The sequence below is a fragment of the Mus musculus genome, chromosome 2 (genome assembly GCF_000001635.26).
Source record: "Mus musculus strain C57BL/6J chromosome 2, GRCm38.p6 C57BL/6J".
Taxonomy (NCBI): domain Eukaryota; kingdom Metazoa; phylum Chordata; class Mammalia; order Rodentia; family Muridae; genus Mus; species Mus musculus.
In genome coordinates this window covers 168,674,178-168,699,828 of record NC_000068.7, presented here as the reverse complement: position 1 = coordinate 168,699,828, position 25,651 = coordinate 168,674,178, and the positions used below count along the sequence as shown (strand labels likewise).

At 51.0% G+C, this 25,651-nt stretch overlaps 1 protein-coding gene across 8 annotated transcripts in view, besides 1 other annotated feature; it reads left to right on the top strand.

The window, feature by feature from the left end:
- The window catches only part of Atp9a (ATPase, class II, type 9A), a 107,933-nt gene that overhangs the window by 42,542 nt on the left and 39,740 nt on the right, over positions 1 to 25,651 (top strand). For all 8 annotated transcript variants that reach the window (XM_017315066.1, XM_030246882.1, NM_001289446.1 and 5 more), the window contains exons 5-12: positions 8,805 to 8,863; positions 10,479 to 10,530; positions 12,394 to 12,488; positions 16,036 to 16,116; positions 17,778 to 17,853; positions 23,611 to 23,687; positions 24,468 to 24,628; positions 24,895 to 25,037. In XM_017315066.1, the coding sequence (XP_017170555.1) occupies positions 8,805 to 8,863; positions 10,479 to 10,530; positions 12,394 to 12,488; positions 16,036 to 16,116; positions 17,778 to 17,853; positions 23,611 to 23,687; positions 24,468 to 24,628; positions 24,895 to 25,037 (744 nt within the window). The remainder of the gene's footprint in view (positions 1 to 8,804; positions 8,864 to 10,478; positions 10,531 to 12,393; positions 12,489 to 16,035; positions 16,117 to 17,777; positions 17,854 to 23,610; positions 23,688 to 24,467; positions 24,629 to 24,894; positions 25,038 to 25,651) is intronic.
- Positions 3,937 to 6,710: an enhancer, noted in NCBI's record as "VISTA enhancer mm1375". NCBI's record gives its function as "enhancer in: neural tube[3/5] | hindbrain (rhombencephalon)[4/5]" and the evidence as "EXISTENCE:transgenic organism evidence [ECO:0001131][PMID:17130149]".

Genomic DNA, 25,651 nt, shown 5'->3' with positions numbered 1-25,651 from the left:
AGTTGGTGACTTTTGTGTTGTTCTGACCAAATTACCTGACAGAAACAACTTAGGAGAGAAGGACCTTGGCTTAGAGCTGCCATCTCCCTTGGTGGCAAAGGTTAGCAGGGCTTTCATGAGCATGTGAGGTGAGGCCGTTTGCATCTTTACATCCTGAGGGATCAGGATGAGAACACGAGGCGCTAGGCCTAGGGTAGACGTCACCTCCCAAGGCCAGCCTCTAGTGATAACTTCCTCCAGCTCGGGCCCCACCTCCCAAATGGCATCACAATCTACTGAATAAGCACCCCAGAACAGAAGCCTGTGGAAAAGGGCTCAGAGTCAAGTCACATAGCCAGGTGTGGTGCCCGGACCTGAAGCAAATCCGTGGGCAGATGCTGCTGCTACACCTCCAGCCGGAACTGTAGTGGCGGTGAGTTAATCTGCTCTGAGCTGCCCGCTGGCAGCTGCGGGTACGCTTCTGGTCACCCGCCGGAGTGCTCTGGATTCACGAATGAAAGACAGATGACAGACAGACAGACAGACAGACACACACACAGAGTCTTGTTTTTAATATACTTTGAACAGCGTAATGGCTAGGCGCTTCCAAATCTCCTCGAGGCTAACTCACTCTCCCCTCCGATATTCCTGAATTGTTACGTACTCAAATCTGTATTCTAGCTTGGTTGCCTGGACCCAGTGGGCAGCCCTCAGGCCATGCCCTCCTGGCTCCTTCACATGGCTGTTGGCTGTCTGCTGTCCCTACTCCATCTCTCAAGCCCAAACTTCCTGCTTCTCCCTCATGGCAATTCTAAAACCTTCTCCTCTCATGGTCCCTTGCCTGGGAAATCTAAAGCCCGCCCCTGTCTCTCTGTCCAGCCACTGGCTACTTTTATTTACCAATTAAAGCCAACTGGGGGTAGGGACCCTCCGTGTCTGGATGTACAGATTCCCATGTGATTTTGGGAGTCAACACAAATGTTAGATCCAAGCCACAACACTAAACTACTTGGGAGGCCGAGGCAGAAAGAATTCCGTGTTCAAGACCAGTCGGAGTAACGTATGGAGACCTGGACTTTAAAAGCAAAACAAAACTGGGTGTGGTGGTGTGCTTGAAACCCCAGCACTCAGGAGTTGGAAGCAGGAGGATCAGAAGTTCAAGGCCAGTTTAAAGCCAGACTGAGCCATGGGAGACCCTGTCTCACCCTCTCACTGCCCTGGAAAAACAAGGAATTTCTGGATGGTTCTTGTGGGACATTGAACCAGTATGGGACCTTCTGGGTGTGAGTTTCATGCCTGTGCCACATGCATGCTCAGCTAGCCCTGATAAAGAATTCTACAAAAGCCAGATATGGTGGCGCACACCTTTGTCTCCAGCTCTGTGAGTTTGAGGCTAGCCTGATCTACCTAGTGAGCTCCCAGGCCAGATAGGGCTACAGAGTAAGACTCTGTCTCAGAAACAAAAAGAGTTTACAAAAATAGTAGTGGGGCTGAGTACATGGCAGACCCAGTGAGGCCCAGCGCCTCTGGGAAGGGTTGCTTCTGTGATCGCCTGAGCGTGGCACTGGGAGAGGGACAGTGACACGTTTTGGGAAAGATGTTGTACAGATTGGGAATTGGCACACTGCTGTCCCCACACAGCCACAGCCCGCCAGGCACCAGGTATTGTCACCAGGCCTTGTCAGCTGGGATGGGGAGAGAGGGAAAGTTTTCTCTTTGTACCTATTGCTCAGGCTCAGGCTGAGGCTCTAGGACAACAGGGAAACATTTGTCTGAGAGAGAAGAATGAGGTAAGGGCAGAGCCGAGGGGATGGAACCCAGGCCTGCCTGAAGACAAGGCTCCTCTAGAGGCAGGAGCCACTGTGCAGGAGGCAGGGGAGCGCCTAGTGTGCGTGCTGATGAGGTCAGCTGCTCCAGTGTGTGCAGCCCTAGTGCTACAGCTACAGCGGGCTCTTGATTGCCGGCTTTGAAATGTGTGCGCGTGCATGTATGTGCATGTATGTGTATGAGTGCCAGTGTGCATGTGTGTGTGTGTGCATGTGTGTATCCACAGAATGTAAGTCAGAGAATAAAACCAGGTGTCATCTTCATTTGGGACAAGCGTCTCTATTTCTTTCATTTCTCCCTCTCTATTTTATACACACAGACACTGTCTGTCTGTTTTGCCTGTCTGTCTTGTCTGTCTACCTATCTGTCTGTCATCAGCCTGGGTTGGCCTCAAGGAGAGCCCTGAGCTTGTTCCTGAGGCAGAGGCAGGGGGATTTCTGGATTTGAGGCCAGCCTGGTCTACAGAGTGAGTTCCAGGACAGCCAGGGCTACACAGAGAAACCCTGTTTTAAAAAAAAACCAAACCAAACAAACAGCTGTCTTCTCTAACCAACAGTGTTCAAGGGTGCTGAAGTTCCAGGAAATGAGGCCAGAGAGAGATGTGAAGGGGATGGCCCAGCAGAAACCAGTTCCTCAGAAAGATCTTAGCTCACCTCAGACAGCGGGAGAGCAGAACAGCGATGGGAGACGCAGGCCGGGTCAGGGGAGACCACGCAAATGGACTTCTCCTCAGACTCTTTTTTTTTTTTTTTTTTTCTTTTCAATAAGTTTGATGCTTAGGGGAGGGGTGCCTGTGAGTGGGTGAGCGGCAAGGGCTAGAGAAGGGTGTGTGCCTGTGAGGGACGTGAGAGACATGGGCCGGGACTTGCATTTCCACAGATGATACCTGACTCTTCACAGGGCCTGCCTTCCCGCCATGCAGGACTGAATGAAGCTGAGGTAATTAGCCTTGGGAGAAAGTGCACGCAGAAACATAACGAGTGCAGGAGCCTCCTCCTGCTGGGGACATCTGGGCAGACAGCTAGCCATCAGTGCAGAGCCATAGGCCCATGTCCGCCCGCTACACAGAGCCTTTTCTCAGGGTCCTGCTGGATACTAAATGTGTCCCTCGCCTCGCCTCTCTCAGGTCTCCTACTCTGTGGAGTCCTGTGTTAGCTCAGCTGTAGAGTGCTCAGGGCCAGAGCATTCATCTTTAGAGAGTCTCTTGTGGACGGTTTCCTAGGGTTGTGGTGAGTGGTGTTCCCTTCTGACCTGAGCATCCCTGCGTTTCCTTTAGGGGGGTCCTGTTCCACTTTAATCAGCACAAAAGGATGCAGTCGTTAATGGGAACTGGTTCAGTTAGTCGTTACTGAGGCACTGCTTGTCTGACTTCAGAGAGTAGACTGTGTTTAATGACTGAATATGAATTGAACTCACATAGCTCTACCCACGTCTGCTTCCCAAGTGCTACCTCACTGGGCTACGTAGTTTTCATTGTTGTTTATGGGTGCTGTGTTGCTTGCATGTATGTGTGTGGACCATGTACATGCAGAGCCTGTGGTGCCTGAAGAGGTCACAGATGACCTGGAAATGCGTGGAACCTGTTACAGGTGGTCATGAGTCCCCATGTGGGTGCTGGGACTCAAATAAGGCCCTCTCCAAGGGTGGCCAGTGCTCTTAACCACTGAGCCATCTCTTCCGCCCAGTGTCTATTTTTATAAGGAGAGAACTGTAGTGCTAGACTTTAAAACTTTGTCTTAGTTAGGGTGTTACTGCTGTGAGCAGATACCATGACCAAGGCAACTCTTATAAGGACAACATTTAATTGTGGCTGGGTTACAGTGTTTTTATTAAGGCAGGAGCATAGCAGCGTCCAGGCAGGCATGGCACAGGAGGAGCTGTGAATTCTACATCTTTTCTGAAGGCAGACAGAAGATTGGCCAAGCTCATGCCACAGTGTCATACTTCCTCCAACAAGGCCACACCTATTTGACAAGGTCTGAATAGTATCACTTAATAGGATCACTCCCTGTGGGCCAAAGCCTTCAAACACATGAGTCTGTGGGGGCCAAAACTATTCAAACCACTACAGAGTTCTTTCCCCTACTTTTATTTACTAATGTCTGGTGTGTGTGTGTGTGTGTGTGTGTGTGTGACTCAGGATATCGGGCTTTTGTGGTGAGTGCTTAACTAGTTAAGCCATGTTGCTGGCCCCAGTAATGGACCTCTTGATGTTAAGGTGTTAAAGTCCTGCAAAGACCCTTCAGGACAGGGCTCAAGGCTGGTTCCTGAGCCTAGAAAAAAAATCTGCCCCACCCCACCCCAGTAAGGTCGAGGCCGGCAGCTCAGTTGAGTCTTTAAGAGGGACTTATTTATTACAGACTCCTGAGGTCAGACAGATGCAAAGCGATACTTGAAGTTTTTCTTTGCTAATATTCGGTACTTATGGTAATTCATTGGTAAATGGATCCATTGTTTAGTGGAAAACAAAACAAAACAAAAACAAAAACCCTGAATATCTTCACATTAAAATTGTACGGTTAATCATTTCAGATACACACATGCATTTATTTCTTTTCTTTTTCTTTTTTTTTTTTGGTTTTCCGAGACAGGGTTTCTCTGTAGCCCTGGCTGTCCTGGAACTCACTCTGTAGACCAGGCTGGCCTCAAACTCAGAAATCCTCCTGCCTCTGCCTCCTGAATGCTGGGATTAAAGGCGTGCGCCACCACGCCCGGCTGTATTTATTTCTTGTGGGTGTGGTTGTGGGTGTGCTGGCACCCGTGGAAGGCAAAGGATCACTTGGGTGAGTTCTCATCTTTCCATGTGGGTCCTGGGGAATCCCCCCAGCACTGTAGCTTCTCTCAGAAGCCACTTCCTGCTCCTAGGCTGTTAGACGATTTGTCTTTTTGGGACATTGCCAACTGGTTTTAGCCATTGATATATTTATTGAAAAGTGTCTATAACTTACAACTTGAATATAAACTTACAATATTTAAAAGCAATCCCTCCCGCCTCCGTCTGGTTCTTAACTGACTTAAGCAAAGGTGCTTGGTAGCCTTGGCTTGTATTGCCAGTGAGTCTTTTCCTGGGTTTGGAACTGCCACCGCCGCCATTTGAATGTGAAAGCTTCACCTTTAAGCCGGGAGGAGGTATTTTGATGTCAGCCCCAGGAAGTGTACTCGGGAGTGGAATTTACAGCTCGTCTGTCCGCTGCCACAGTTCGATTAGAGAGTGATCCATTAGCCATTGCCCTGCGCTCACCGTGAAAACTAGAAATGTAACTCGAGTGTTCGGGGTCAAAACCAGGCCCCCGCGGGCCTGTGCCCTGGAATTTGTTTAAGGCTGGTTTCCCTCCTTGGGGGTGGGTGGGGGTGGAGTACGTGTAGATCCTTCTGAGTTGTCACTTACGCGCTTCAGTCCGAGGAAACATCTGGTGTCTCCCTGCCACAGAGACAGGCCGCTCTTATTCTAGGGCTGTCACCCATGAAAGGCCGCTGCGGCCCTGCTGGTGTGCTTATGAAAGGCTTGGGGGCCAGCGCTATAGAAATAAACAGCTGTGCTCATTGGCTGTTTGTCCTCGGTATACGCGGCCTGCGAGCCTGCTGGGGTGAGGCGGAGAAAGTGGCCGGTTAATGATCAGGGCAGTGTCTGGAAAATTTTCCATGTCACTTTCGTAAGAATCTCACTCCAGCTTCTGTTGGAGTCTCCAACAGTGCACGGAAGAAAAACAAAACAAAACAAAACAAAACATAACAACCCCCCCATCAAAACCCAAAGAGCCTTGGGGCTGGCAGGGTGGCTCAGTGGTAAAGGTGCTTGCTGCTGAGCCTAAGGACCCGAGGTCGAGTCCACTTGGTGGAAAGGTTGCACTCTGACATCTGCATGTGTGCAGTGGCACACGTGTACTACACATATGCACAATAAATAAATACATACATAAAAAGCATGTGTGAAGGAGTCTTAGGGCCTAGTGGTGGATTCTGGGTAGAGCACCCCAGAAGGGGAAAGGATGGGTTCTGGGGCTCACTTCTCAGGGTGCTTTCTGAGGAAGCTCTGGTACTATGTCCCCTCTTGAGCTGGCTGTAGACTAGTCAAAACCAAGTGCAGATCCCATGTTAAAATTTAAGATTTAAAAACCGTGTGTGTGTTTGTGTGTATGTGTGTGTGTGTGTTTGTGTGTGTTTGTGTGTTATGTGTGTGTTTGTGTGTGTGTGTATGCACATGTTTGTGTGTCTAATGTGTGTGTGTATGCACATGTTTGTGTGTCTAATGTGTGTGTGTATGCATGTGTTTGTGTGTGTGTTTGTGTGTATGTGTTTGTGTATGTGTTTGTGTGTGTATTGAGGTAAGAGGACAACTTTCAGGAGTTGCCTCTCTCCTACCCTGTGGGTCCCTGGGATCAAACTCAGATCGTGAGGCTTGGCAGCAGACCCCTTTACTCACTGAGCCACCTTGCTGGCCCTCCAGTAAGGATTTTCAGCTCTCGCCTTGGCTGCACCGGTGCTTCCTGCTCCCGTTTCTGTGCCCCGTCCCCACCCTCCCCCTTCTCTGTTCCTCCTCCTGCTCTTTCCACTTCTCTTCCTCCTTTCTGGAAGACAGAGGTTAATTCTCGCTTAGGAGTTGTGGGTTCTAAATTGCCTTTCACTTTGGGAGTTGGTACCAGCCACTGAAGACTGCGTCTCTGTCCTCCAGCGCCTCAGGAAATAGGGCTGGTGAGGCACCTCAGTGGATACAGGCTCTTGTCGCCAAACTCGACAGGTTAAGTCCTCTCCACAGGACTCAGAGTGGAAGGAGGAAACTAACTCCTGAAAGTTGTCATCAGCCTCCACAGACGTGTGCACACCCCCCCCCCATCCCATCGTCACCACCACCACCATGTATGGGGTGGGCCATACACACTTAATGCAAGGCACCATCACTACTGTAACAGGTGTGGGTCTAGGGCTCTCTTGATCTCTTTCTTTAGTTTTTATGTTTTTATTTACATGTATGGGTATTTTGCATGCATGTGTGTCTGTGCGCCATGTGTACACAGTGGCCGTGGATGCCAGAGAACAGTGTCAGATCCCCTCAAACTGGAGTTAACAGGTGGTTGTGAGCTACCATGTGAGTACTGGGAATAAACCCTTAGTCTTCTGGAAGAGCAGCCAGGTTTCTTGTTTTGTTTTGTTTTGTTTTGTTTTGTTTTTTGAGACAGGGTTTCTCTGTGTAGCCCTGGATATCCTGGAACTCACTTTGTAGACCAGGCTGGCCTCGAACTCAGAAATCCGCAGCAGCCAGGTTTCTTAACTGAGGAGCCATCTCTCCTATCTTGGTCTCTCTTGAAGCTGCTGACCTATGGCTCATCCTCCCTACCACCCCCGGTGACAGTCCCTGGTTAAGCAACACAAGTGTCCGGTCATGTAGGGGTCCTCTGGTCTGCTGGAGACCTTGCTGGCTGGGCCAGGTCTAGCAGGCTTGCTTGCAGTGGAGGATTAACATGCTGGGAGACCTAGTGACTGCAGACATGCTGGGTTAGAGGGTGTGCTGAGGTAGAGTGGCTGGCCTGAGGGAGTCTAACTGATCATAACTCAGGGCTGCACGTGGAAGGAAAAGACTGTGGGCCTAGCAGTTCAAGTTTTTGAGTTAGTTTATTTTATATATGTGTGTGTGTGTGTGTGTATGTATATATATATATATATATATATATATATTTTAATATATTTGTCTCTAGTTGGAAAAGCAACCTACCTCATGCTTATTGTAAAAAGAAAAAGTGAGAAGGATTTAGAGAGAAATCTCAGTGTTGATAGAATGAATCCCTGTCGAGCCCCTGAAAGCCTGTTCTCTGTCAAGTTCACAGACACACAGGCCCAGGGGTGGCGGCTTCAGCAGTAAGTTAGGCTTAACCATTGGCAAAGAGCTGAACCTGGGTGTGGTCGTTAACGTTAGGCCCTTGGCATACATTTGCTAATAAAACCAGAGACTGTAAGTGAAGTTTCGTAAAGTTGGGAGGACCTCCTGAGGAGGAGTTCACTGGAGCCGAGGGTGGGGCAGGGCTTCAGATATCTGTCTAACATCAAGGCTTTGGTGCTGGAACCAGCCCTGAGCCTGGAGTCCTCCAGAGCTCTAACCCTTCCTGCCTGGAGTTGTTGGTGCCCCCTGGTGGAGCAGGAAAGCAAGTCAGGCTAATTTCTCCATTTCAAATTCCACTGGGTACCAAGAAAATTACAGGAGTAATTTCTCCATCTCTGGAATTCTCTATTGCCTCTGCCCCCGCCTTCTCCTCGTGTGTGTGTGTGTGTGTGTGTGTGTGTGAGGGGGGGGGAGGTGTAGGTTTGCAGGTGCTGGAAGAGTCCAAAAGAGGACACCAGATGCCCCTGGAGCTGGAATGACCACCACTTAAGAGTGCTAGGGCATGCTGGGCGTGGTGGCGCTTGCCTTTAATCCCAGCACTCGGGAGGCTGAGGCAGGCGGATTTCTGACGTCGAGGCCAGCCTGGTCTACAAAGCGAGTTCCAGGACAGCCAGGGCTACACAGAGCAAAAAAAACCCAAAAGAGTGCTAGGGAGTGAACTTGACCTTTGAGGATCAGCACCTGTTCCCTCAAAGGTGGCAGATGTCTCTCTGGCTTTTCTCTTAGACTTTTCTGTAGGTTCTGGGGATGCAGTTCAGGTCCTCATGTCTGTGTGGCAAGGACTCTACCCACTGAGCTGTCTCCCCAGTCCTGTGCATTTTATTGTGATGATTAATTTAACTTATTGGTGAATGATAATTGAGCTCCATTACTGGTTGATTTAGAAATGCTAACTTACAGCAGGGGCAGCCCACTTCTCCTGAAGAGCCTTAGTTCTCCTGGTGCGCTGTTAAAGCGGAGACTGGGCTCCCAAGGCCACTGCAGCCCAGGGAGGCCACTGCAGCCCAGGGAGGCTTCCTCCTAGTGAGACAGAGGCGGGATGTGGGCGCTTGTGCGCCTTGCTGCCTGGAAGAATCTAAATGGTCCGAGACAGTGATGTGTTTGTTGGTCTGTTGCCTTTCAGGGACCGTGAAGGTGAAGAGTTCAAACATCCAGGTGGGAGACCTCATCCTTGTGGAAAAGGTGAGCTGAGTCTAGAAACTTCTCAGGGGCTGGGCGTCAGCGGGAGCACGGGGAGCTGGAGCACGGGGAGCTGGAGCACGGGGAGCGGGAGCATGGGAAGCTGGAGCACGGGGAGTGGTCCATGCTGGGTAGAGCCCTGCCTTGCTCTGTGCATCTGGTGGACCGGACTGCCGGGAAGAAACTCTTCAGGATGCTAGCAGACATCTCTGCCTTGGGAAGAAAAACTTCCATCCCATTGAGACAAACACAAAAAGATTCCCCTGAGGCACCCATAAGCTGGGGAGCCAGTAGCCCTGCTTATAATTATAAACGGAATCTACATTTGATTTTCTTCTTGGTGTGTTTCTTTGGAGAGGGTCACCCCTCTCCCCCACTTAATGATAATGTCTTTTCTACAAGACAGCTTGCTACATGGACACTTAAAAATATTTATTGAACTCACCTTTGTCAAACTATTGACCTGAGCGCCCTGACTCTCGGGGTCTGCCAGCCGTTTTATGGGGAGCAGGGGCGGACACTGTGGAGAGTTGTTAAATGTCTGGGTTAATGCTTGTCACTTGAACAGATACTGGCACACCTGTTTACTGTCTGTATTTGGAAGGTGAGAGGTTTGGGGGTGGTGTCTGGAAAGTCTGGGGATTATAATTGGTCAGAAAAAAGAACCTGTCTTACCGTGTTTCTGTGGGGATTGAATGGTGCTGGTTCTTGGCGATGGTGAAGTTAACTTGAGAGAACCTGGAGTCCTTGGGGGCAGAGCCCCTCTGGTCATATCCCTTCCCAGCACAGCCACACAGGCTACTGCTGCCCCCTCCCACCCCTGCCTGTATTCATTCCTATTTCTTTACTATTTGTTTCTGAAATGAGATCCGCCAGCCTCTGCAGGGATCAAAAGCCTATACATCACACCTGGCCTTAGTTACTGTTCACAACTTTCCTTCCTGGCATCCTGCCGCAAGCCAAACAAGAGGACAGGGCGATGGGTTAGTCCCTAAAGTGCTCACCACCAGAGAATGAACCAGGACTCAAGTTTGTGTGAAAAGAGCTGGGTGTGGTGGCACCTGTGATCCCAGCACGGGGCAGGGGGCAGGCAGAAGCAGGTAGATCCCCGATTGGGGGGGGGGGGGGGCTCCATGACAGGTTTTAGGCCAGTGACATCACATCTCCAAAAACCCAAAATAAAAGACAAACAACAATAGAAACCCAAGAATGTCTCTCCATGCAAGTATTTGCGTGCACATCCAAAGATGAATACATGTATATGTGTACTTGCATGTGCACGCGCACACACCCACACATATCCCCCCCCCCCCATACACACACGAGGAGAAGGCGGGGGCAGAGGCAGTAGAGAATGCTCGCAGGTCTGCCTTCTGTGTCTGTAGCTGGGGGTGTGGGGCGGGGTGACTCAGCAGGGTTAGGAGCCCCAGGGAAAGACATTCCTTTTAACAGGTGACTGGGTGGTAGTGGTCAGTAAAATGCTAAGAGCATGCAAGGCCCCGTGGATTGCAGACAAAGCAGCCCTGTGCTTAGCCACAACTGAGGCCTAAAAGAGCAGTGGACTGGGCAAGACCCCGTCCTGTGGCTCTCACGCTTACCCGTTTCCTTTGCCTCCCAGAACCAGCGGGTCCCTGCTGACATGATCTTCCTGAGGACGTCAGAGAAAAACGGTAAGCGCACAACAGGCGGGGACAGTGACCATATCTGGCAGCAGCATATTTGGAAATGTCACAGGGTGGATGTCATTGTGGGTCCTCCCAGGCGAACCAGAGCATCTCAAAGTGTTTGGGTGTTTGTAGGCCCATGAGCCTCGGTCAGTAGAACCAGAAAATTTGATTTGGCTTGGTGTCATAATCCCACACTTGGGAGGCAGAGCCGGGCTTGGGGGCTCGAGACCAGACTCTACATAACAAGTCATTGAGGGCCTACCTAGTGAGACCGTGTCTCAAGCCAAAACCTTAAGCTTATAATAAAATAACAAAACAAAAAATTTGGCTGGTGACACAGTTGAGCAGGTAGGACTTGCGTTTCCAAGCCTGGTAGCTGATTGCAATCTCTGGGACCCTCATAGTAGGAGAGACCCAATCCCTCCAGGTTGTCCTTCAGCCTACATACATGTCTGCACTGTGTGAATGACACCCTCCCCCACGGGACAAACAGCGAAGGGATGTAGTCGACATAAGAAATAATAGCACAGCAAAGCCAGGCAGGCTGATTTATGCCTGTAATCCCAGAGACTGAGGCAAGAGGATTGCATGGAGTTGGGAGCCAGCCTGGGCTCCACAGGAAGGCCCTATTAAAAAAAAAAAAAAAGCCAAAAATCCCACACAAACCCCACATGGTTATCTGTTCTGTCTCAGCGCTTGGAAGGTTTTGGAACTCTCGGGAATTCTCCTGTCTCAGCTTCCATTCTTGAAGCAAGAAGGCCGGGAATACACGACCTGCCACATCCCATTTTATGCGGGCTCTGGAGATCTGAACTTGGGTCTTCACCTTTGCACAGCAAGCCCTTTGCCCACTGAGCCCTCTCCCCAGCCTTCAGGCTTGTCAGTGAGCTGGACTCACTTCCCGTGTGACCTGCTGACAGAGCCGAGGTGGATGTCCCTAGAATGTGCAAGCCTGTCTGTCTTCTTTAGTGTCCCTCATGGGACCACAAGTGCTGTAGGCTTGAGAGTTTATGCCTGGAGCAAAGCTTTATGGTATAGAGTTCTTCTTAGGAAGTTTGTAGAGTTTCAGGGTTTGCAGAGTGCTTGCCCAGCAGGCCCCGGGCCCTGGATCCCATCCCCAGCTGTGCATAAAACCAGGCATGTGACAGACCTGCCACCCCTGCAGGTGACAGACCGGCCACCCCAGCCCTCAGGAAGAGCAGGCGGGAGGGTCAGAAGTTCAAGGCCACTCTGGGATATTAGAGACTGTCTAAATCAGTCATCAGCCAATCACGTTGGATTTTGAAGCATTGTGGGTTTGGGAGTTCTGTGTTATTGGGGTCACTCTGCAGCAAGAGCAGGCCCTGGCATGTCCTGAGTCTATAGCTCAGCTTTTTAGCCCCTGTAAGAGTCCTGGAGGTTCTTACAGGTTCCAGTCCTCCACCCCGACCCCGGGGCTCTGAGATACAAAGCCAGTCAGACAAACGTTGCATTGAAATCCAAATGGTTCTGAGAAGGGGCCTGGAAGCTCCTGTACCCCTGCCTGGAAATGGTCACAGAGTGACCGTCCTGTGTTGGCCACTGTCCCATCACCCCGCTGGACAGTTACAACAGGCTGCACGTCTCCTTTTTTGTAACGTAGAAAGGCTGATGATGGCTCAGCAAAGTCAAGGGCCTAACCCTATCCTACAGTGAGTGAGTGGTTGGAAGGATTTGAACAGACCTCGTGGAAGGGGTGGGAAGTAGAGATTTATTTTCTCTGTGAGCCGCTAGCCATTGGTGGGCCGTCTCTTCAAGGACAACAGCGGGCACTGCCCAGAGCCACTGAGGGAAGCCAAGCTTCATGCTTGAGCTGCAGACATCAGACAGTGCCCAATCTCTCCGCAGGCTCTTGCTTCTTGCGCACGGATCAGCTGGATGGAGAGACAGACTGGAAGCTTCGGCTCCCGGTGGCCTGCACACAGAGGCTTCCCACGGCTGCTGTGAGTCTCTTTTCTCAAAGAACCGTATGCTGGCCACTAGACCACAGCCTGGTTCTCACACCCAGATGTACTCGGGGGTAGTAGGGGCGGGGGGAGCATGCGAAGTGGGGCTGGTGGGGAACTGGAGACCCTGGAGCCCGTGTTGATTGCACTTACCTGGCAGTACCTAAAGCAGCCCCAGCCCACATGAGGGGCAACGCTTCTGAGAGTGACCTTGCCTGTTTGCTGGGTAGTAAGGAAAGGTCTTTCCTTTTGCTGAGTGTCTGTATCAGTGGTTCTCAGCCTTCCTAATGTTTCGACCTTTAACACAGTTCCTCATGTTGTGGTGACACCCCCCCCCCAAGCCATAAGATTATTTCGTTGCTATTTCATAACTGTAATTTTGCTGCTGTTATGAGTCATAATTTAAATATCTGAGATTCAGGATATCTGATACACAACCCCCAAAAGGGTCATGAGCCACAGGTTGAGAACTGCTTATCTTGAGGCTGCTCAACATGCAGAGTGCGTCCTGCAGGGGTAGTGGTTTGAGTAAGAATGGCCCCTAATAAGCTCCTGTGTTTGATTGGTTAGTCGCAGGGATGGGGGTGTCACTACTTGAGAAGGATTAGGAGGAGGTGTGGCCTTGTTGGAGTGGCACGGCCTTGTTGGAGAAGCCCAGTCTCTCTCCCAGCCTTTGTGGACTGGGGTGTAACTCTCAGCTGCCTCTCCGTCACTGTCACCGTCACACGTCACACGCGTGTGCCACCGTGTCCTTAGCATGATGATAATAGACGCGCCTTGATAATAATAGACTCGCCTTTTGAAACTGTAAATGCTTTCATTTTATAAGCGCTGCCTTGGTCATGGTGTCTCTTCACAGCAACAGGACACTGGCCAAGACAGCAGCAGGCCTTGCCCTTGCCCTCAGCCCCACGCCCTGTCTCTACTCTGACCTCAGCGGCAGCCCTCCTGACCGCTGGCCCCCTTGTGGCTGCCTCGGATGGGCGGCAGGTCCATCACACAGGCCCTGTGCGCAAGTGTCTCTCTAGTCTGTGGGTGCCTGTATTGATTTTGGTTTTACCTAGTATTTCCCCCCTCCCCTCTTTTTCTTTTGTTTGCTCTGGGGATTGAACGCAGAACCTTGCACATACATACATGTGCCAGGTGATTTTGTTACCACAGAGCCACATGTCACATTTCCTGATCGCCCTTGCCTGCCATTCCCTCCTGACCCACTTCCAGGCAGGATTCTGCCAGCAGCCACCGACCAGTCTGTGCCCTGCTGTGCCCTAGGACATAGAACTAGGTGGCCACGGAGCGCAGCCCCCGTGTAGAGGTTTGGCATAGCAGACGATTAAAACTTTTTTTTTTTAAATTAGGTATTTTCCTCGTTTACATTTCCAGTGCTATCCCAAAAGTCCCCCATACCCACCCCCCAATACGCTACCCACCCACTCCCCCTTTTTGGCCCTGGCGTTCCCCTGTACTGGGGCATATAAAGTTTGCAAGTCCAAAGGGGCTCTCTTTCCAGTGATGGCTGACTAGGCCAGATTAAAAATAGTAAATTATTACTATTTTTTTTTAAGATTTATTTATTTATTATATGTAAGTACACTGTAGCTGTTTTCAGACACACCAGAAGAGGGCGTCAGATCTCGTTACAGATGGTTGTGAGCCGCCATGTGGTTGCTGGGATTTGAACTCCGGACCTTTGGAAGAGCAGTCGGGTGCTCTTTCCCACTGAGCCATCTCACCAGCCCCAATTTATTACTATTTTAAAAAAAGAATATGAGTACATTGTTGCTGTCTTCAGACACACACCAGAAAAGGGCATTGAATTTCATTACAAATGGTTGTGAGCCACCATGTGGTTGTTAGGATTTGAACTCAGGACCTCTGGAAGAGCAGGCAGTGCTCTTAACCACAGAGCCATCTCACCAGCTCCTACTTGGTTCATTTTAAATGAGAAACTCCAGAATGAGTTTCTAGTGCTCTAAGAGCCCGGGGAGCCTCCCTGCCTACGAGAGGGAGGGTTGATCTAGGGATGGGACTCTGTTCTTATCTTATGGGCCCACAGAAAGGAACCCGATCCTCAGAGTGGTGGGAGGTTTTGGTGCCAGAGTCGGAAGCAAAAATGGCAGAGTGTTCTGCAGCCTCAAATTGGAAGCGCCTCCTGGTTTAATAGATGCTTACTTTGTCCTTTGTCTGTCCCAGGCCTGCACTGGGGACATTAAAAATAGATAAGATACTGTTGGCTCTGGTGTCAGGAGACACTAATTGCCTTTTTGGGCCTGGGGAATTGAGAGGAGCAGTGGTCTAGTGTTTTGTTTTGTTTTTGCTCTTTTAAGAGTGAGGGAATTGGGTTCAAGATCTAGCAGGGCAGCTCTCCCTGTACTCCTTAGTCTATTCCTGATTTAAAAACAGTGGAACTGTGTGGGTGGAAAGCTGTGGGGGACAGAGAGCAGCCCTGTTCCCTAGCCTCTCCCAGAGATGCCCGTCTTCTCTCCAGAGGGGATGCCGTGAGAGTGGCGCTGAGCTTTCCAGATCTTTCTCAGTGCTCTGGGATGTGTGCCTTAGGACCCATGGGTGATGGTTTATGGAGGTAGGACATTCCTTCCCTGCTGCTCTGACTTTCCCCAGCTCAGGTACAAGGAAATCTCCAGGCGTCCTCTTATCAGTGCTGGGATCCGCAGTGCCCCCTGGGTGGCGCAGCCTGCTTGAGGGACTGAGGGGCAGCCAACGCCTTCACTAGCTACCAGACCCTTCCAGTTACTGTTTTCTGCCCCCACACAGGCTATGCTGTCTCTCTGTGTCCTTGCCAGCACTTGGTATTTTCTGTCTGCCTGGTTTTTTTTTGTTTGTTTGTTTGTTTGGTTTTTTAAATGAGTACACTGTAGCTGTACAGATGGTTGTGAGCCTTCATGTGGTTGCTGGGAATTGAATTTAGGACCTCTGCTCGCTCTGGTAAACCCCTCTGCTATGGTCAACTCTGCTCGCTAAGTCCCTGCTCGCTCCGGCCCAAGGATTATTTATTATTATAAATGATCTCATTACCAATGGTTGTGAGCTGCCATGTGGTTGCTGGGATTTGAACTCATGACCTTTGGAAGAGCAGTTTGAGCTCTTAACTGCTAAGCCATCTCTCCAGCCCAGTCTGTCTGGTTTTGATCGCCATCATAACAGATGTGAGGCTCCCAAGTCCTTCTCAGGGCCTCACACGCAGGAGCTGTTTACTGTCCTCTTGTTAAATGGGAGCAGCAGTTCCACTATGATGAGACACCGCTCGGGTCCCAGGTTGCAGGTCGCAGGTAGCAGGTGGCAGGTCAGGACTGAGTCGCCCAGGCCCTCTGGCTGCTCTCTGCAGGGTAACCGGGGCTGGGTCGATGGGCTCAGCAGGTGTCTGCACAGGAGTGTGGGGTTTGTCCCTGGCACCTCCCACACAGCCCAGGAGGATCTTCTCACTTGTGTTGCTCTTGTTTGAAGGTCTGTTTGGGAAACACCATGTTTGCTTTTGAAACCTTGGCCCCTGCCTGCAGTTTTTAACCATGTGTTTCCTCTGCAACAGGACCTCCTGCAGATTCGGTCCTATGTGTACGCTGAAGAGCCCAACATCGACATTCACAACTTCCTGGGGACTTTCACCAGGGTGAGTGGCGCTGAATCCAGCCTTGGGTGTGCGGCCCTGACGGTGCCCGAGGCTGCGAACTGCTGTGTCTATCTGAGGTTCCTTACCAAAGCCCAGCCAGCCTTGAAGGCTGACAGTGGCTTTTCTGTGGGGACAGCACAGCTGGAATGTGTTGTGTCTGGCTCTGGCTCTGAGCTTGAGTTCTAGAGCAGCAGGTGGTGTCTTCATCTGCTGTAGCTCTGAAGTCTGAACACAACCCCTGTCTTCTCCAGACGGGCAGGTCCTCTTCTGGCTCGCAGATCCCCTGTGCCGGCAGGGTGTATCAGCATGTCCCTATAATCCCAGTACTCAGGATGCTGAGGCAGGGGGACTGCTGTGAGTTCAGAGCCAGCCTGTCAAAACAGACCACAAAGAAGTCAAGTCCTGTGAGCTAGCTTTGAATTTAAGCTGTTTCTAAGTCTTTCATAACAGAAAGTGAAATCTGAATTTGCTATTTTTAGAATGTAATATTAAAATCCACATTTGAAACAACAGTTAAATGGCCTGCGTTCTCTTTTTTTTTTTTTTTTTTTTTTTTTTTTTGCGTTCTCTTTTTTTGAGGCAGGGTTTCACTGGATAGCCCTGGTACTCGCTCTAAAGACCAGGCTGCCCTGAAACTCAGAGTTTGCCTCTGTCTTCAGAGTTGTACCAACACTCTTAGCAAAAATAAGTCATTGTGTGTGTGTGTGTGTGTGTGTGTGTGTGTGTGTGTGTAGGGAGGTGGGCAGGATTTGAGACAGGGTTTCTCTGTGTAGTCCTGGATTTCTTCCTCCTAAGTGCTGGGATAAAAGGCATGTACCACCTCCACTTGGTTGCAAAAATAAATCTTAAAAAAAAAAAAAAAGTAGGGGGCTGGAGAGCTGACTCAGCAGTGAAGAGCACTGACTGCTCTTTCAGAGGACCTGAGTTCAATTCCCAGCATAACGATCTGTAATGGGGTCTGATGCCCTCTTCTGGTGTGTCTGAAGATAGCAACAGTGTACTCATACATAAAATAAATAAATCTTTTTAAAAAAGTAAAGTATATGAGCCAATTTGTGTTAGTTCCATGTAAAAAAATGGCCTTTTCTGGTCCTGGAAGTCAAACCCAGTTCTTCCTGAATGGTCAGTAAACACTGTAGCATCTGCGCAGCCACACCCCCGCCACGAAACCTGCGATTGCTCGCGCTTGCTCATGCGCGCGCGCGCTCTCTCTTTCTTTTTGGAGTCAAGGTCTCTCTCTAGGTATCTAGGGTGACTTTGAACTTAGGATCCCCCTGCCTCAGCCTCTCAAGTGTGGAAATTAGAAGATGTATGGCATCGTGTAAGGCAAGACTGACACCTAAATATGTGTGTGTGGTATGTGTGTGCACCCATGTACTTGTAAGAGTGTGTGTGTGTGTGTGTGTGTGTGTGTGTGTGTGTGTGTGTGTGTGTGATGTGTGTTTGTGTGATGCTAAAGATGGAACCCAGAGCTTTGCGTATTCTGGACAAGCCTCTGTCACTCCTGACAGCCCCAAACCAAATCTGTCATTTAGTAGGAAGGATTTATGCGTTGTCAAACTTTGAGCGCCGTCGAAGGTGGTGACTTTGGGGGTTCCTGGGGAATATCCATGGAAAGGGAGAGATGACTGTCAGCAAACGTGTGTGTTTGATCTTTTCAGGAAGACAGTGACCCTCCGATCAGTGAGAGTCTGAGCATTGAGAACACGCTGTGGGCCGGCACCGTCATAGCATCAGGTGAGACCTGGCCAAGGAATGTGGGAGCTGTTTGAACAGGGAAGAGTCCCCCTGGAATTAGAATCACCACCTATCAGCTGGGAAAATGAACTGTCAGTCCAGTGGAGTTTCCCTCTTGGCGCAGCATTTCCAGGGCCCTAAAGTGACATCTGATTGTGTCTTAGACACAGACACACGTGGCCCGTGAGTCTTCTAAAGCATCCATTTAGGAAAGGCCCATGATTGGCACTGAGGTTGACATCACAGTACCAGAAATTGAAGTGGTGTGGGCGTCTTGGTTGGAAGCCATGTCCATGGAGACCGTTCTCTTTGCAAGGACCATCCGCTGGAACGTGCTGGGAAAGCTAGGTCTGTGTTGAAAACACCCAGAGGGAGTTTGTATTTGCAACGTAGTGGGCAAGGCCCCCAGTTTTCCTGAAGTGGGTGCGAGATTGGTCCTGGAGAGTCTGTCCTCCTGGGGCCTCCTAGGCCTGGCCTCAGTGTTGGGGCCTGAAGTGTCATAGGGTTCACAGGACGTGCAGCAGCCCCTGCCCTGCCCTCGCCCCGCCCTGAGACTCTTGCTTTGCTCCCTTGATCCTGAGGTCTCTGCTTTTTGGCCATTGGCAGATACTTGTGATCCTGAGATTTTTCTAATGCTTTGACGATTGCATTGAAAGGTTTAAGATTCTCTTTCCTTTGCAATTTTTGTTTGTTTGTTTGTTTGTTTTGTTTTTGTTTTTTCGAGACAGGGTTTCTCTGTGTAGCCCTGACTGTCCTGGAACTCACTCTGTAGACCTGGCTGGCCTTGAACTCAGAGATCCTCCTGCCTCTGCCTCTCAAGTGCTGGGATTAAAGGCGTGCACCACCACGCCTGGCTCCTTTGCAATTTTTATTTATGTGAGTGTGGATGTGTGAGCAAAGAGGGTATCAGCCCCCTGGAGCTGAGTGACAAGCAGTTTAGAGCCACCTGAGTGGGTGCTGGGAACAGAACGCTGGTCCTTTGCATGAGCAGCAGTCTTCACCACTGAGCATCTCTGCAGCCTGAGTTTCTCTTCATCCTTAACAACTGTAGCAAGAGTGTACCAGTTCAAGCCTAGCTTGGGCTACAGTGAGACCCCTCCCCCTGCCTTAAAAAACAAAACCAAACACTTATTATGTATGCAGTGTTCTGCCTGCATGTATGCCTGCATGCCAGAAGAGGGCATCGGATGCCATTACAGATGGTTGTGAGCCACCATGTGGTTGCTGGGATTTGAACTCAGGACTTCTGGAGGAGCAGTCAGTGCTCTCAACCTCTGAGCCATCTCTCTATCCCCACCCCCCCCCACCCCCCACCCCCACCCCTGTCTTTAAAAATAAACAAAAAACAAGGCCAGGCTTGATGGCCAAACTATCAATTCCAGCACTCAGGAGTCAGAGGCAAGGGGATCGCTTGTCAGTTGGAGGCTAGCCTGATCTACATTCTAGGATAGCCAGTGAAAACAAAACAAAACAAAACACCAAAACAACAACAAAACCTGAAACAGTGTTACCATTTTTACAACTGCCTGGGGGTTTAGCCATCTTTGTTTCCACAGGGTCAATTTTTTTCTGTCATAGTCCTTATATTTTTCTTTCTCTTCAAGTTTTCTTTCTCTTTCTTTCTCTCTCTCTCATTCTTTCTTTCTCTCTCTCTTTCTCTTTCTTTCTCTCTTTCTCCTTCTCTCTTTTTCTCTTTCTCTCTTTCTTTCTGTCTCTCTCTCTTTCTTGTTCTCTCTTTTTCTCTCTTGTTCTCTTTCTCTCTTTCTTTCTCTCTCTTTCTCTCGTTCTCTTTCTCTCTCTTGCTTTCTCTCTTTCTCTCTCTTTCTCTCTTGTTCTCTCTCTCTTTCTCTCCTTTCTCTTCTCTTCTCTTCTCTTCTCTTCTCTTCTCTTCTCTTCTCTTCTCTTCTCTTCTCTTTTTTCACTTACTAGGTGATGCCAGAAGAGGGCGCCTGATTCCCTGGGTCTGGGAATTGCAGATGGTTGTGAGCCACCATGTTGGTGCTGGGAATTGAATTAGGAGCAGCCTGCACCACACTGGTGATTGTATGGAGGTTAGAGGCAGCTCAGGACTCACATTCTCCTCTTACTGTGTGGTTCCTGGATCCGATGCAGGTCGGCAGAGCTGACAGTCCAGTGTCTTACCCCTCCTCGCCATTTCTCCCTCCCCGCAGGCCTTTGTTTGGGGGGTGGGGATAGAGAGATGCCTGTCTGTTGCCTGGAGACAGTCAGTGTCAAAGCATTTATACAACAGGCACTTTACAGAGCTCTGCCACCATTCCCTTGTTCTGGATTTAACAAAATGAGGTAAAGACGTCTAATGGACCATGGAACTGAATGCCAGAGTGGGCAAGCCTCTTGCTCAGGGTCACACAGCCTTGGAGCGCCATCTCCTGGGAAGAGCGTGGGCAAACTGGGATCTTGGAAAAGGGACAGAGTTCAAGCAGTTCATGGGACTTCTCGGGTCTGCGCTCTGCTTGTTGATGGGGACGAGAGAGCAGGCGGGCAGTCTGTGCTCTAGAGTCCCGCCTGCCGCGCCTTCTCATTCTGTGCTCTAGAGTCCCGCCTGCCGCGCCTTCTCATTCTGTGCTCTAGAGTCCCGCCTGCCGCGCCTTCTGCAGGTGAATATTTAGAGTGAGTATGAACTGGGCATTTCCCGTGTTCCTTGTCAACCTCAGGTTCCTTTCCCTGCGTGCCACCCGGTTGACAGCTAACTGTATTCAGATTGTGGCGTGAACACAGCCGTTACCCTGGGATACTGGACTCAGCCTGCAGGGACTCCCTTACTGTGTTCCTTGTGAAACCCCCTCCCGATGCTGCTCAGCCCACTGTTACCCAGTGCCAGTTTAAAGAACAGGGAAGCTTGCCAGGTTGCACCAAAGGTCCAGCTGCCTTAGCTGCCAGCCATCTGCAGAGGATGCAGTTGCCATGGCAACCCAGTATTTGCTGCCAGGAGATGGAAGTGGAAGGTACTGGCGAGTCTTGGGGCTGGGCAGCTTGTGTGTTTCAGAGGCCTGAGTTCTAGCTTGTTTCTTCACGGACTGGCTAACAAAGGGCTAGCTTGTGGGTCGTCTCCCGAGTCTATGGTGTGATCTTGTCCTGGCACGTGACCAGCACACAGTCACTCCTGAGCTCTGTGCCCTGTGTCTGGTAATGCCCATCTGGTCTACAGTCTGGCTCACGTGCTCTGACCCCAGATCAACACCGGGATATCATAGCAGCGCTGAACTACTGTGACTATTCCAGACCTCCCTTTTAGAAGCTCGACACGTATCTGTCTGGTTGTGTGAAATAAATGGCTCACAAAATAACCCAGGAACCAGTCAGGATCACTGCCTTCTGGGAGCTCGGTGAAGCAAAGGGTAGTCTGAGGGGATCAGCAGGACTGCTGACTTCAGGCCGCAGGGAGAGCGAGAAACGGGAAGAGAGAGAGGGCACAGAAAGAGGCCAGAATGTGTGTCGCATGTGAGGGTTGCACTGAACAGCTGTGCCACTAGAACCGTGGTCTAAGTGGTGCGCGTGTTACTCGTCAGCAGAGCGCTTGCGTAGCAAACGTGAAGACCTGGGTTTGATTCCTAGCGCCACGTAAAACAGATGTGTGGGGATTATACTTGCCATCTGAGCACTCAGGATGTAGAGGAAGGAAGGCCAGGGGTTCAGGGTCATCCTTGGTATGTAGTGAGTTTGAGGGCAGCCTGAGCTACATGAGCAACTCATTAAAAGATGATGGATGGATAGCTCACACTCTGGGAAGCAGGCTGTGGACCAGATAGGGGCACAGCAGTGGCCTCCTGACTGTCCCTCTTCCTTGGGTCACAGCTACACAGAGCAGGGGTACCAATCTCTCGGGAGAACAGAGCTTTGGTGCTGAGCTCATGGGACCACTGGGTGACTGGAGCCATGTTGGTGACACCCCACGTGGCTGGGCTGGAGCAGGGCGTGCACCTCTCTGTGCTGTTCCTCTCACCACCCTTTCCCTCGCACAGGCGTGGGCGTCCAGTCAGGGCCACATTGTGTAGGTGAGGAGGAGTGGCCGCGCGGCTACCTCAGCTTGGCCCAGGCTGAGCTCCTGCTGTTTTACCACCTGCTCCAGCCACAGGCTGAGGGTGGGGTACCCCTGCTGAGTACCATGTGGCAGGGCCCTCCTGCTCGGCCATCTGCCTGCCCAGCCTCTGAGAGGAGCCTCATTGTGGCTCACTGCAGGCGTGCCCAAGCACTTTAGACTCTGGTCTTTGTCCCCTTGCAACCCTGCCTTGTTAGGAGGGGCCCCCCTCACAGATGTCTTTAAACTTCTTTGCCACAGTGGTCCTGACCAGGAGGATAGGGGGAGGGGGAGGCGGGCATTTGCCTTCGCCAGCGGAGAACTCGATGCTCATTTTTAGGTTTTCTCAACAGGCCTGCCCCTCCTTACCTTAAGCTTTCACTGGATGCCCTCAGCTCTGACAAGGCGCACACCACCATCCTCTCTCCACACCCTTCCTCCCCTGGGTGGTGGTGTAGCATCTTCCTCTTGCCTTGACAGACACAGTTCTTGGCTTCCTTATCATCTGACTCTGAACATTTTTGTTACCCTTCCACGGTACTGCTAAATTTCCATCAAAATAGATGATACCACTCTACACGCTAGCCACCAGTGTGTGCAGCTGTCCGTCCATCTCTCCCCTTTCTGGCCCACACCAGATGACATCGGCCTTTGAGAGTGTTGGCAGTGTGGGGAAAATGCTTGCTTTGCTGGGTTGAGTGTTTTTGTACACACCATGCTGCTTGTGTTTCTTCTATAGTATGCTTCCTCTTAGAGGGAGTGAGGGCTTTGCTTTGTGTACCTGGAAGATGGAGGAGGAGGAGGAAGAGGAGGAGGAGGAGGAGGAGGAGGAAGAGGAGGAAGAGGGGGAGGAGGAAGAGGAAAGTTCTGGGGACGAGTTTCCTTCAAGGGGCCAAGTTAGGTAGATGTGCAGATGGACTGGGTAAGAAATGGGCCAGGGACTGAGGGAGGTGCTTTTAGGTTTTCCACACAGACAGGAATGTTCTAGGAACTTCCGGATGCTTCTAAGGCTAGTGGCACAAGATAAGCTCCTGTCCCATGACCCACCTGCCATTAGAGGATGCTGCTTCCGTAGGCCAGCCCTGTCCAGAGCTGTAGGTAACCATAGAAACACTGAATCGGGCTGGTGAGATGACTCAGCGGTTAAGAGTGCCCGACTGCTCTTCCAAAGGTCCTGAGTTCAAATCCCAGCAACCACATGGTGGCTCACAACCATCCGTAACGAAATCTGATGCCCTCTTCTGGAGCGTCTGAAGACAGCTGCAGTATAATTACATAAAATAAATAAATAAATAAATAAATATTAAAAAAAGAAAGAAAGAAACACTGAATCTTTACTCTTAGTGGATGTGAAAAGTGTCCTCAAGCTGGTGGGATAGGCTTGTTAACCTGCATTCCTGCTTCTCTCTCTCTCTCCCTCCCTGTTCCCTCCTTGCCTCTCTCCTCTCCTCTCCTCTCCTCTCCTCTCCTCTCCTCTCCTCTCCTCTCCTTCCTTCCCTCCCTCCCTCCCTCTCTTCTCTTCCTTCCCCCTCCTTCCTTCCCTCTCTCTATCTCCCTTCCTCCCCCTCTCCTTCCCTTTTTCTTCCCCCTTCCTCTCTCTCCCCCTTTCTCTCTTTCACCTTCCCTCTCTCCTTCCCTCTCCCTTCCTCTTCCCCCTCCTTCCCTCCCTCCCTCCCGCCCTCCTTCCATGCTCACTTGGGCATGATTTCTCGTTCCAGGCACTGTTGTAGGCGTTGTTCTCTACACTGGCAGAGAACTGCGGAGTGTCATGAATACTTCCGACCCCAGAAGTAAGGTATGTGAGGCTCCAAGCACAGGCTGATTCACGTTGATGGTGGGCACTGGTGGGGAGGGATTGGGTTCAAAATTTGCCTTTCACTAGCTGATTGTCAGCTGTGAGCTTGTGTGTGTGCACACTCGTGTGTGTGTGTGTGTGTGTGTGTGTGCGTGTACACCTCTGAGTGCGCGCGTGTCAGCACACAGCAGGTCGATGTCCCCTCAACATTTTATCTCCTTCTCCTCTTGCACATGTGACCCTTCCTGTCCCCTTCCCATCTCAGAGTGTTGCAAGCCCTTCACCCTGGCATTCCCAAGGTGGGGATGGGCAGTTGGGAGTTCAGGACTATCGTTGGCTAGAGAGCTTTCAAGGCTGATCTGTGTTATAAGAGGCAAGACTTTGTAATAAAACAAACCAGTATGCTGTGAAAACGCTCGCCATGTCGGTCTGCACAGTGGATTGTGTCCCCGGACTCCAGTCAAGGCCATCCTTACGCCTGTGGCTGACATGAAGTCTGAGCCCTTTTCTGAGCCATATTTTTATGACATTACCGATTTGGCACACTTGTTGCGTTTTGAGACACTTGAATGCAAACACAGGCGTTCCCTTTTGTTTGACTGGAACCCTGGGCTTTGCCCACGTGAGCTCTGTACCTGAGTTCTATCCCAGCCCCAAGCATGCAGGCAGGCAGTTACAGTGATAGCGTCCTCTAAGCTGGCTCATGGAAGCCAGACGTCCTCTCTCCATGCAGGCTGTGGGCTGCACCGTGATCCTCTGTGCCCTGTGCTTTGTCCCCAGATTGGCCTGTTCGACCTGGAGGTGAACTGCCTCACCAAGATCCTGTTTGGTGCGCTGGTGGTGGTGTCGCTGGTCATGGTGGCCCTGCAGCACTTTGCCGGCCGCTGGTACCTGCAGATCATCCGCTTCCTGCTCCTGTTTTCCAACATCATTCCTATCAGGTGAGCTGGGGCGGGGCCGGCGTCAGCATGCTGAGCGTGGGCTGGGGACTGTCACCCCTCAGCCACCTCACCTGTCCAAGGACCAGTCATGAATAAGGAAAAGCTTCCACACGGCTGTGTGGCAGGCTGCGTGGCGGGCTGCGCGGCGGACTGTGGCGTCTCCTGCTTCTGGGTGGGGTTCTGGCTGCATGTGCCCAGCATGCAAGTGCAGTGGTCCGTGTGGTTTAGCGATGCCCTGCTAACCCTTTGCTCTGTTTCTTGCCTAGCTTGCGTGTGAACTTGGACATGGGCAAGATCGTGTACAGCTGGGTGATCCGCAGGGATTCCAAAATCCCCGGGACCGTGGTTCGTTCCAGCACAATTCCTGAGCAGCTGGGCAGGATTTCGTACTTGCTCACAGACAAGACAGGTGAATACCTTTGCAGGGGCAGAGGGGCTGCGTGGGTGGGATTCCAGTCAGCTCCTGCCCTCCCTCTAGAGGAGGGGGAGGTGTGGCAGCTGTCTTTCTCCCTCCCTAGTGCACCAAGAGGAAGCGTTTGGTGTCAGTGGTGATGTCGACAGACACTTTCTGTTTCTATGACAGAGACTGATAAAAAGCAACTTAGGGGAGAAAGGGTTTGATCAGTTCCAGGCCCCAGCCTCAGGCAGGGAAAAGCAAGGCAGGAGCTTTAAGCAGCTGATCATAGCACATCACAGTCAAGAGCGGAGAGAACACAGGCACATGTGTATGCTCACTGCATAACTGGTGGTCTCCTTGCCTAGGGAATGGTGCTTCCCACAGTGGGTTGGTTCCTCCTGCACCACTTAGTAGTCCATACAGTCCCCTCAGGCATTCTCGTGGGCCAGCCTGGTCAAGATAACTCCTTATCAAGACTCTCTTCCAGTGGGCAGTGGTGGCGCACGCCTTTAATCCCAGCACTTGGGAGGCAGAGGCGGGCGGATTTCTGAGTTCGAGGCCAGCCTGGTCTACAGAGTGAGTTCCAGGACAGCCAGGGCTACACAGAGAAACCCTGTCTCGAAAAA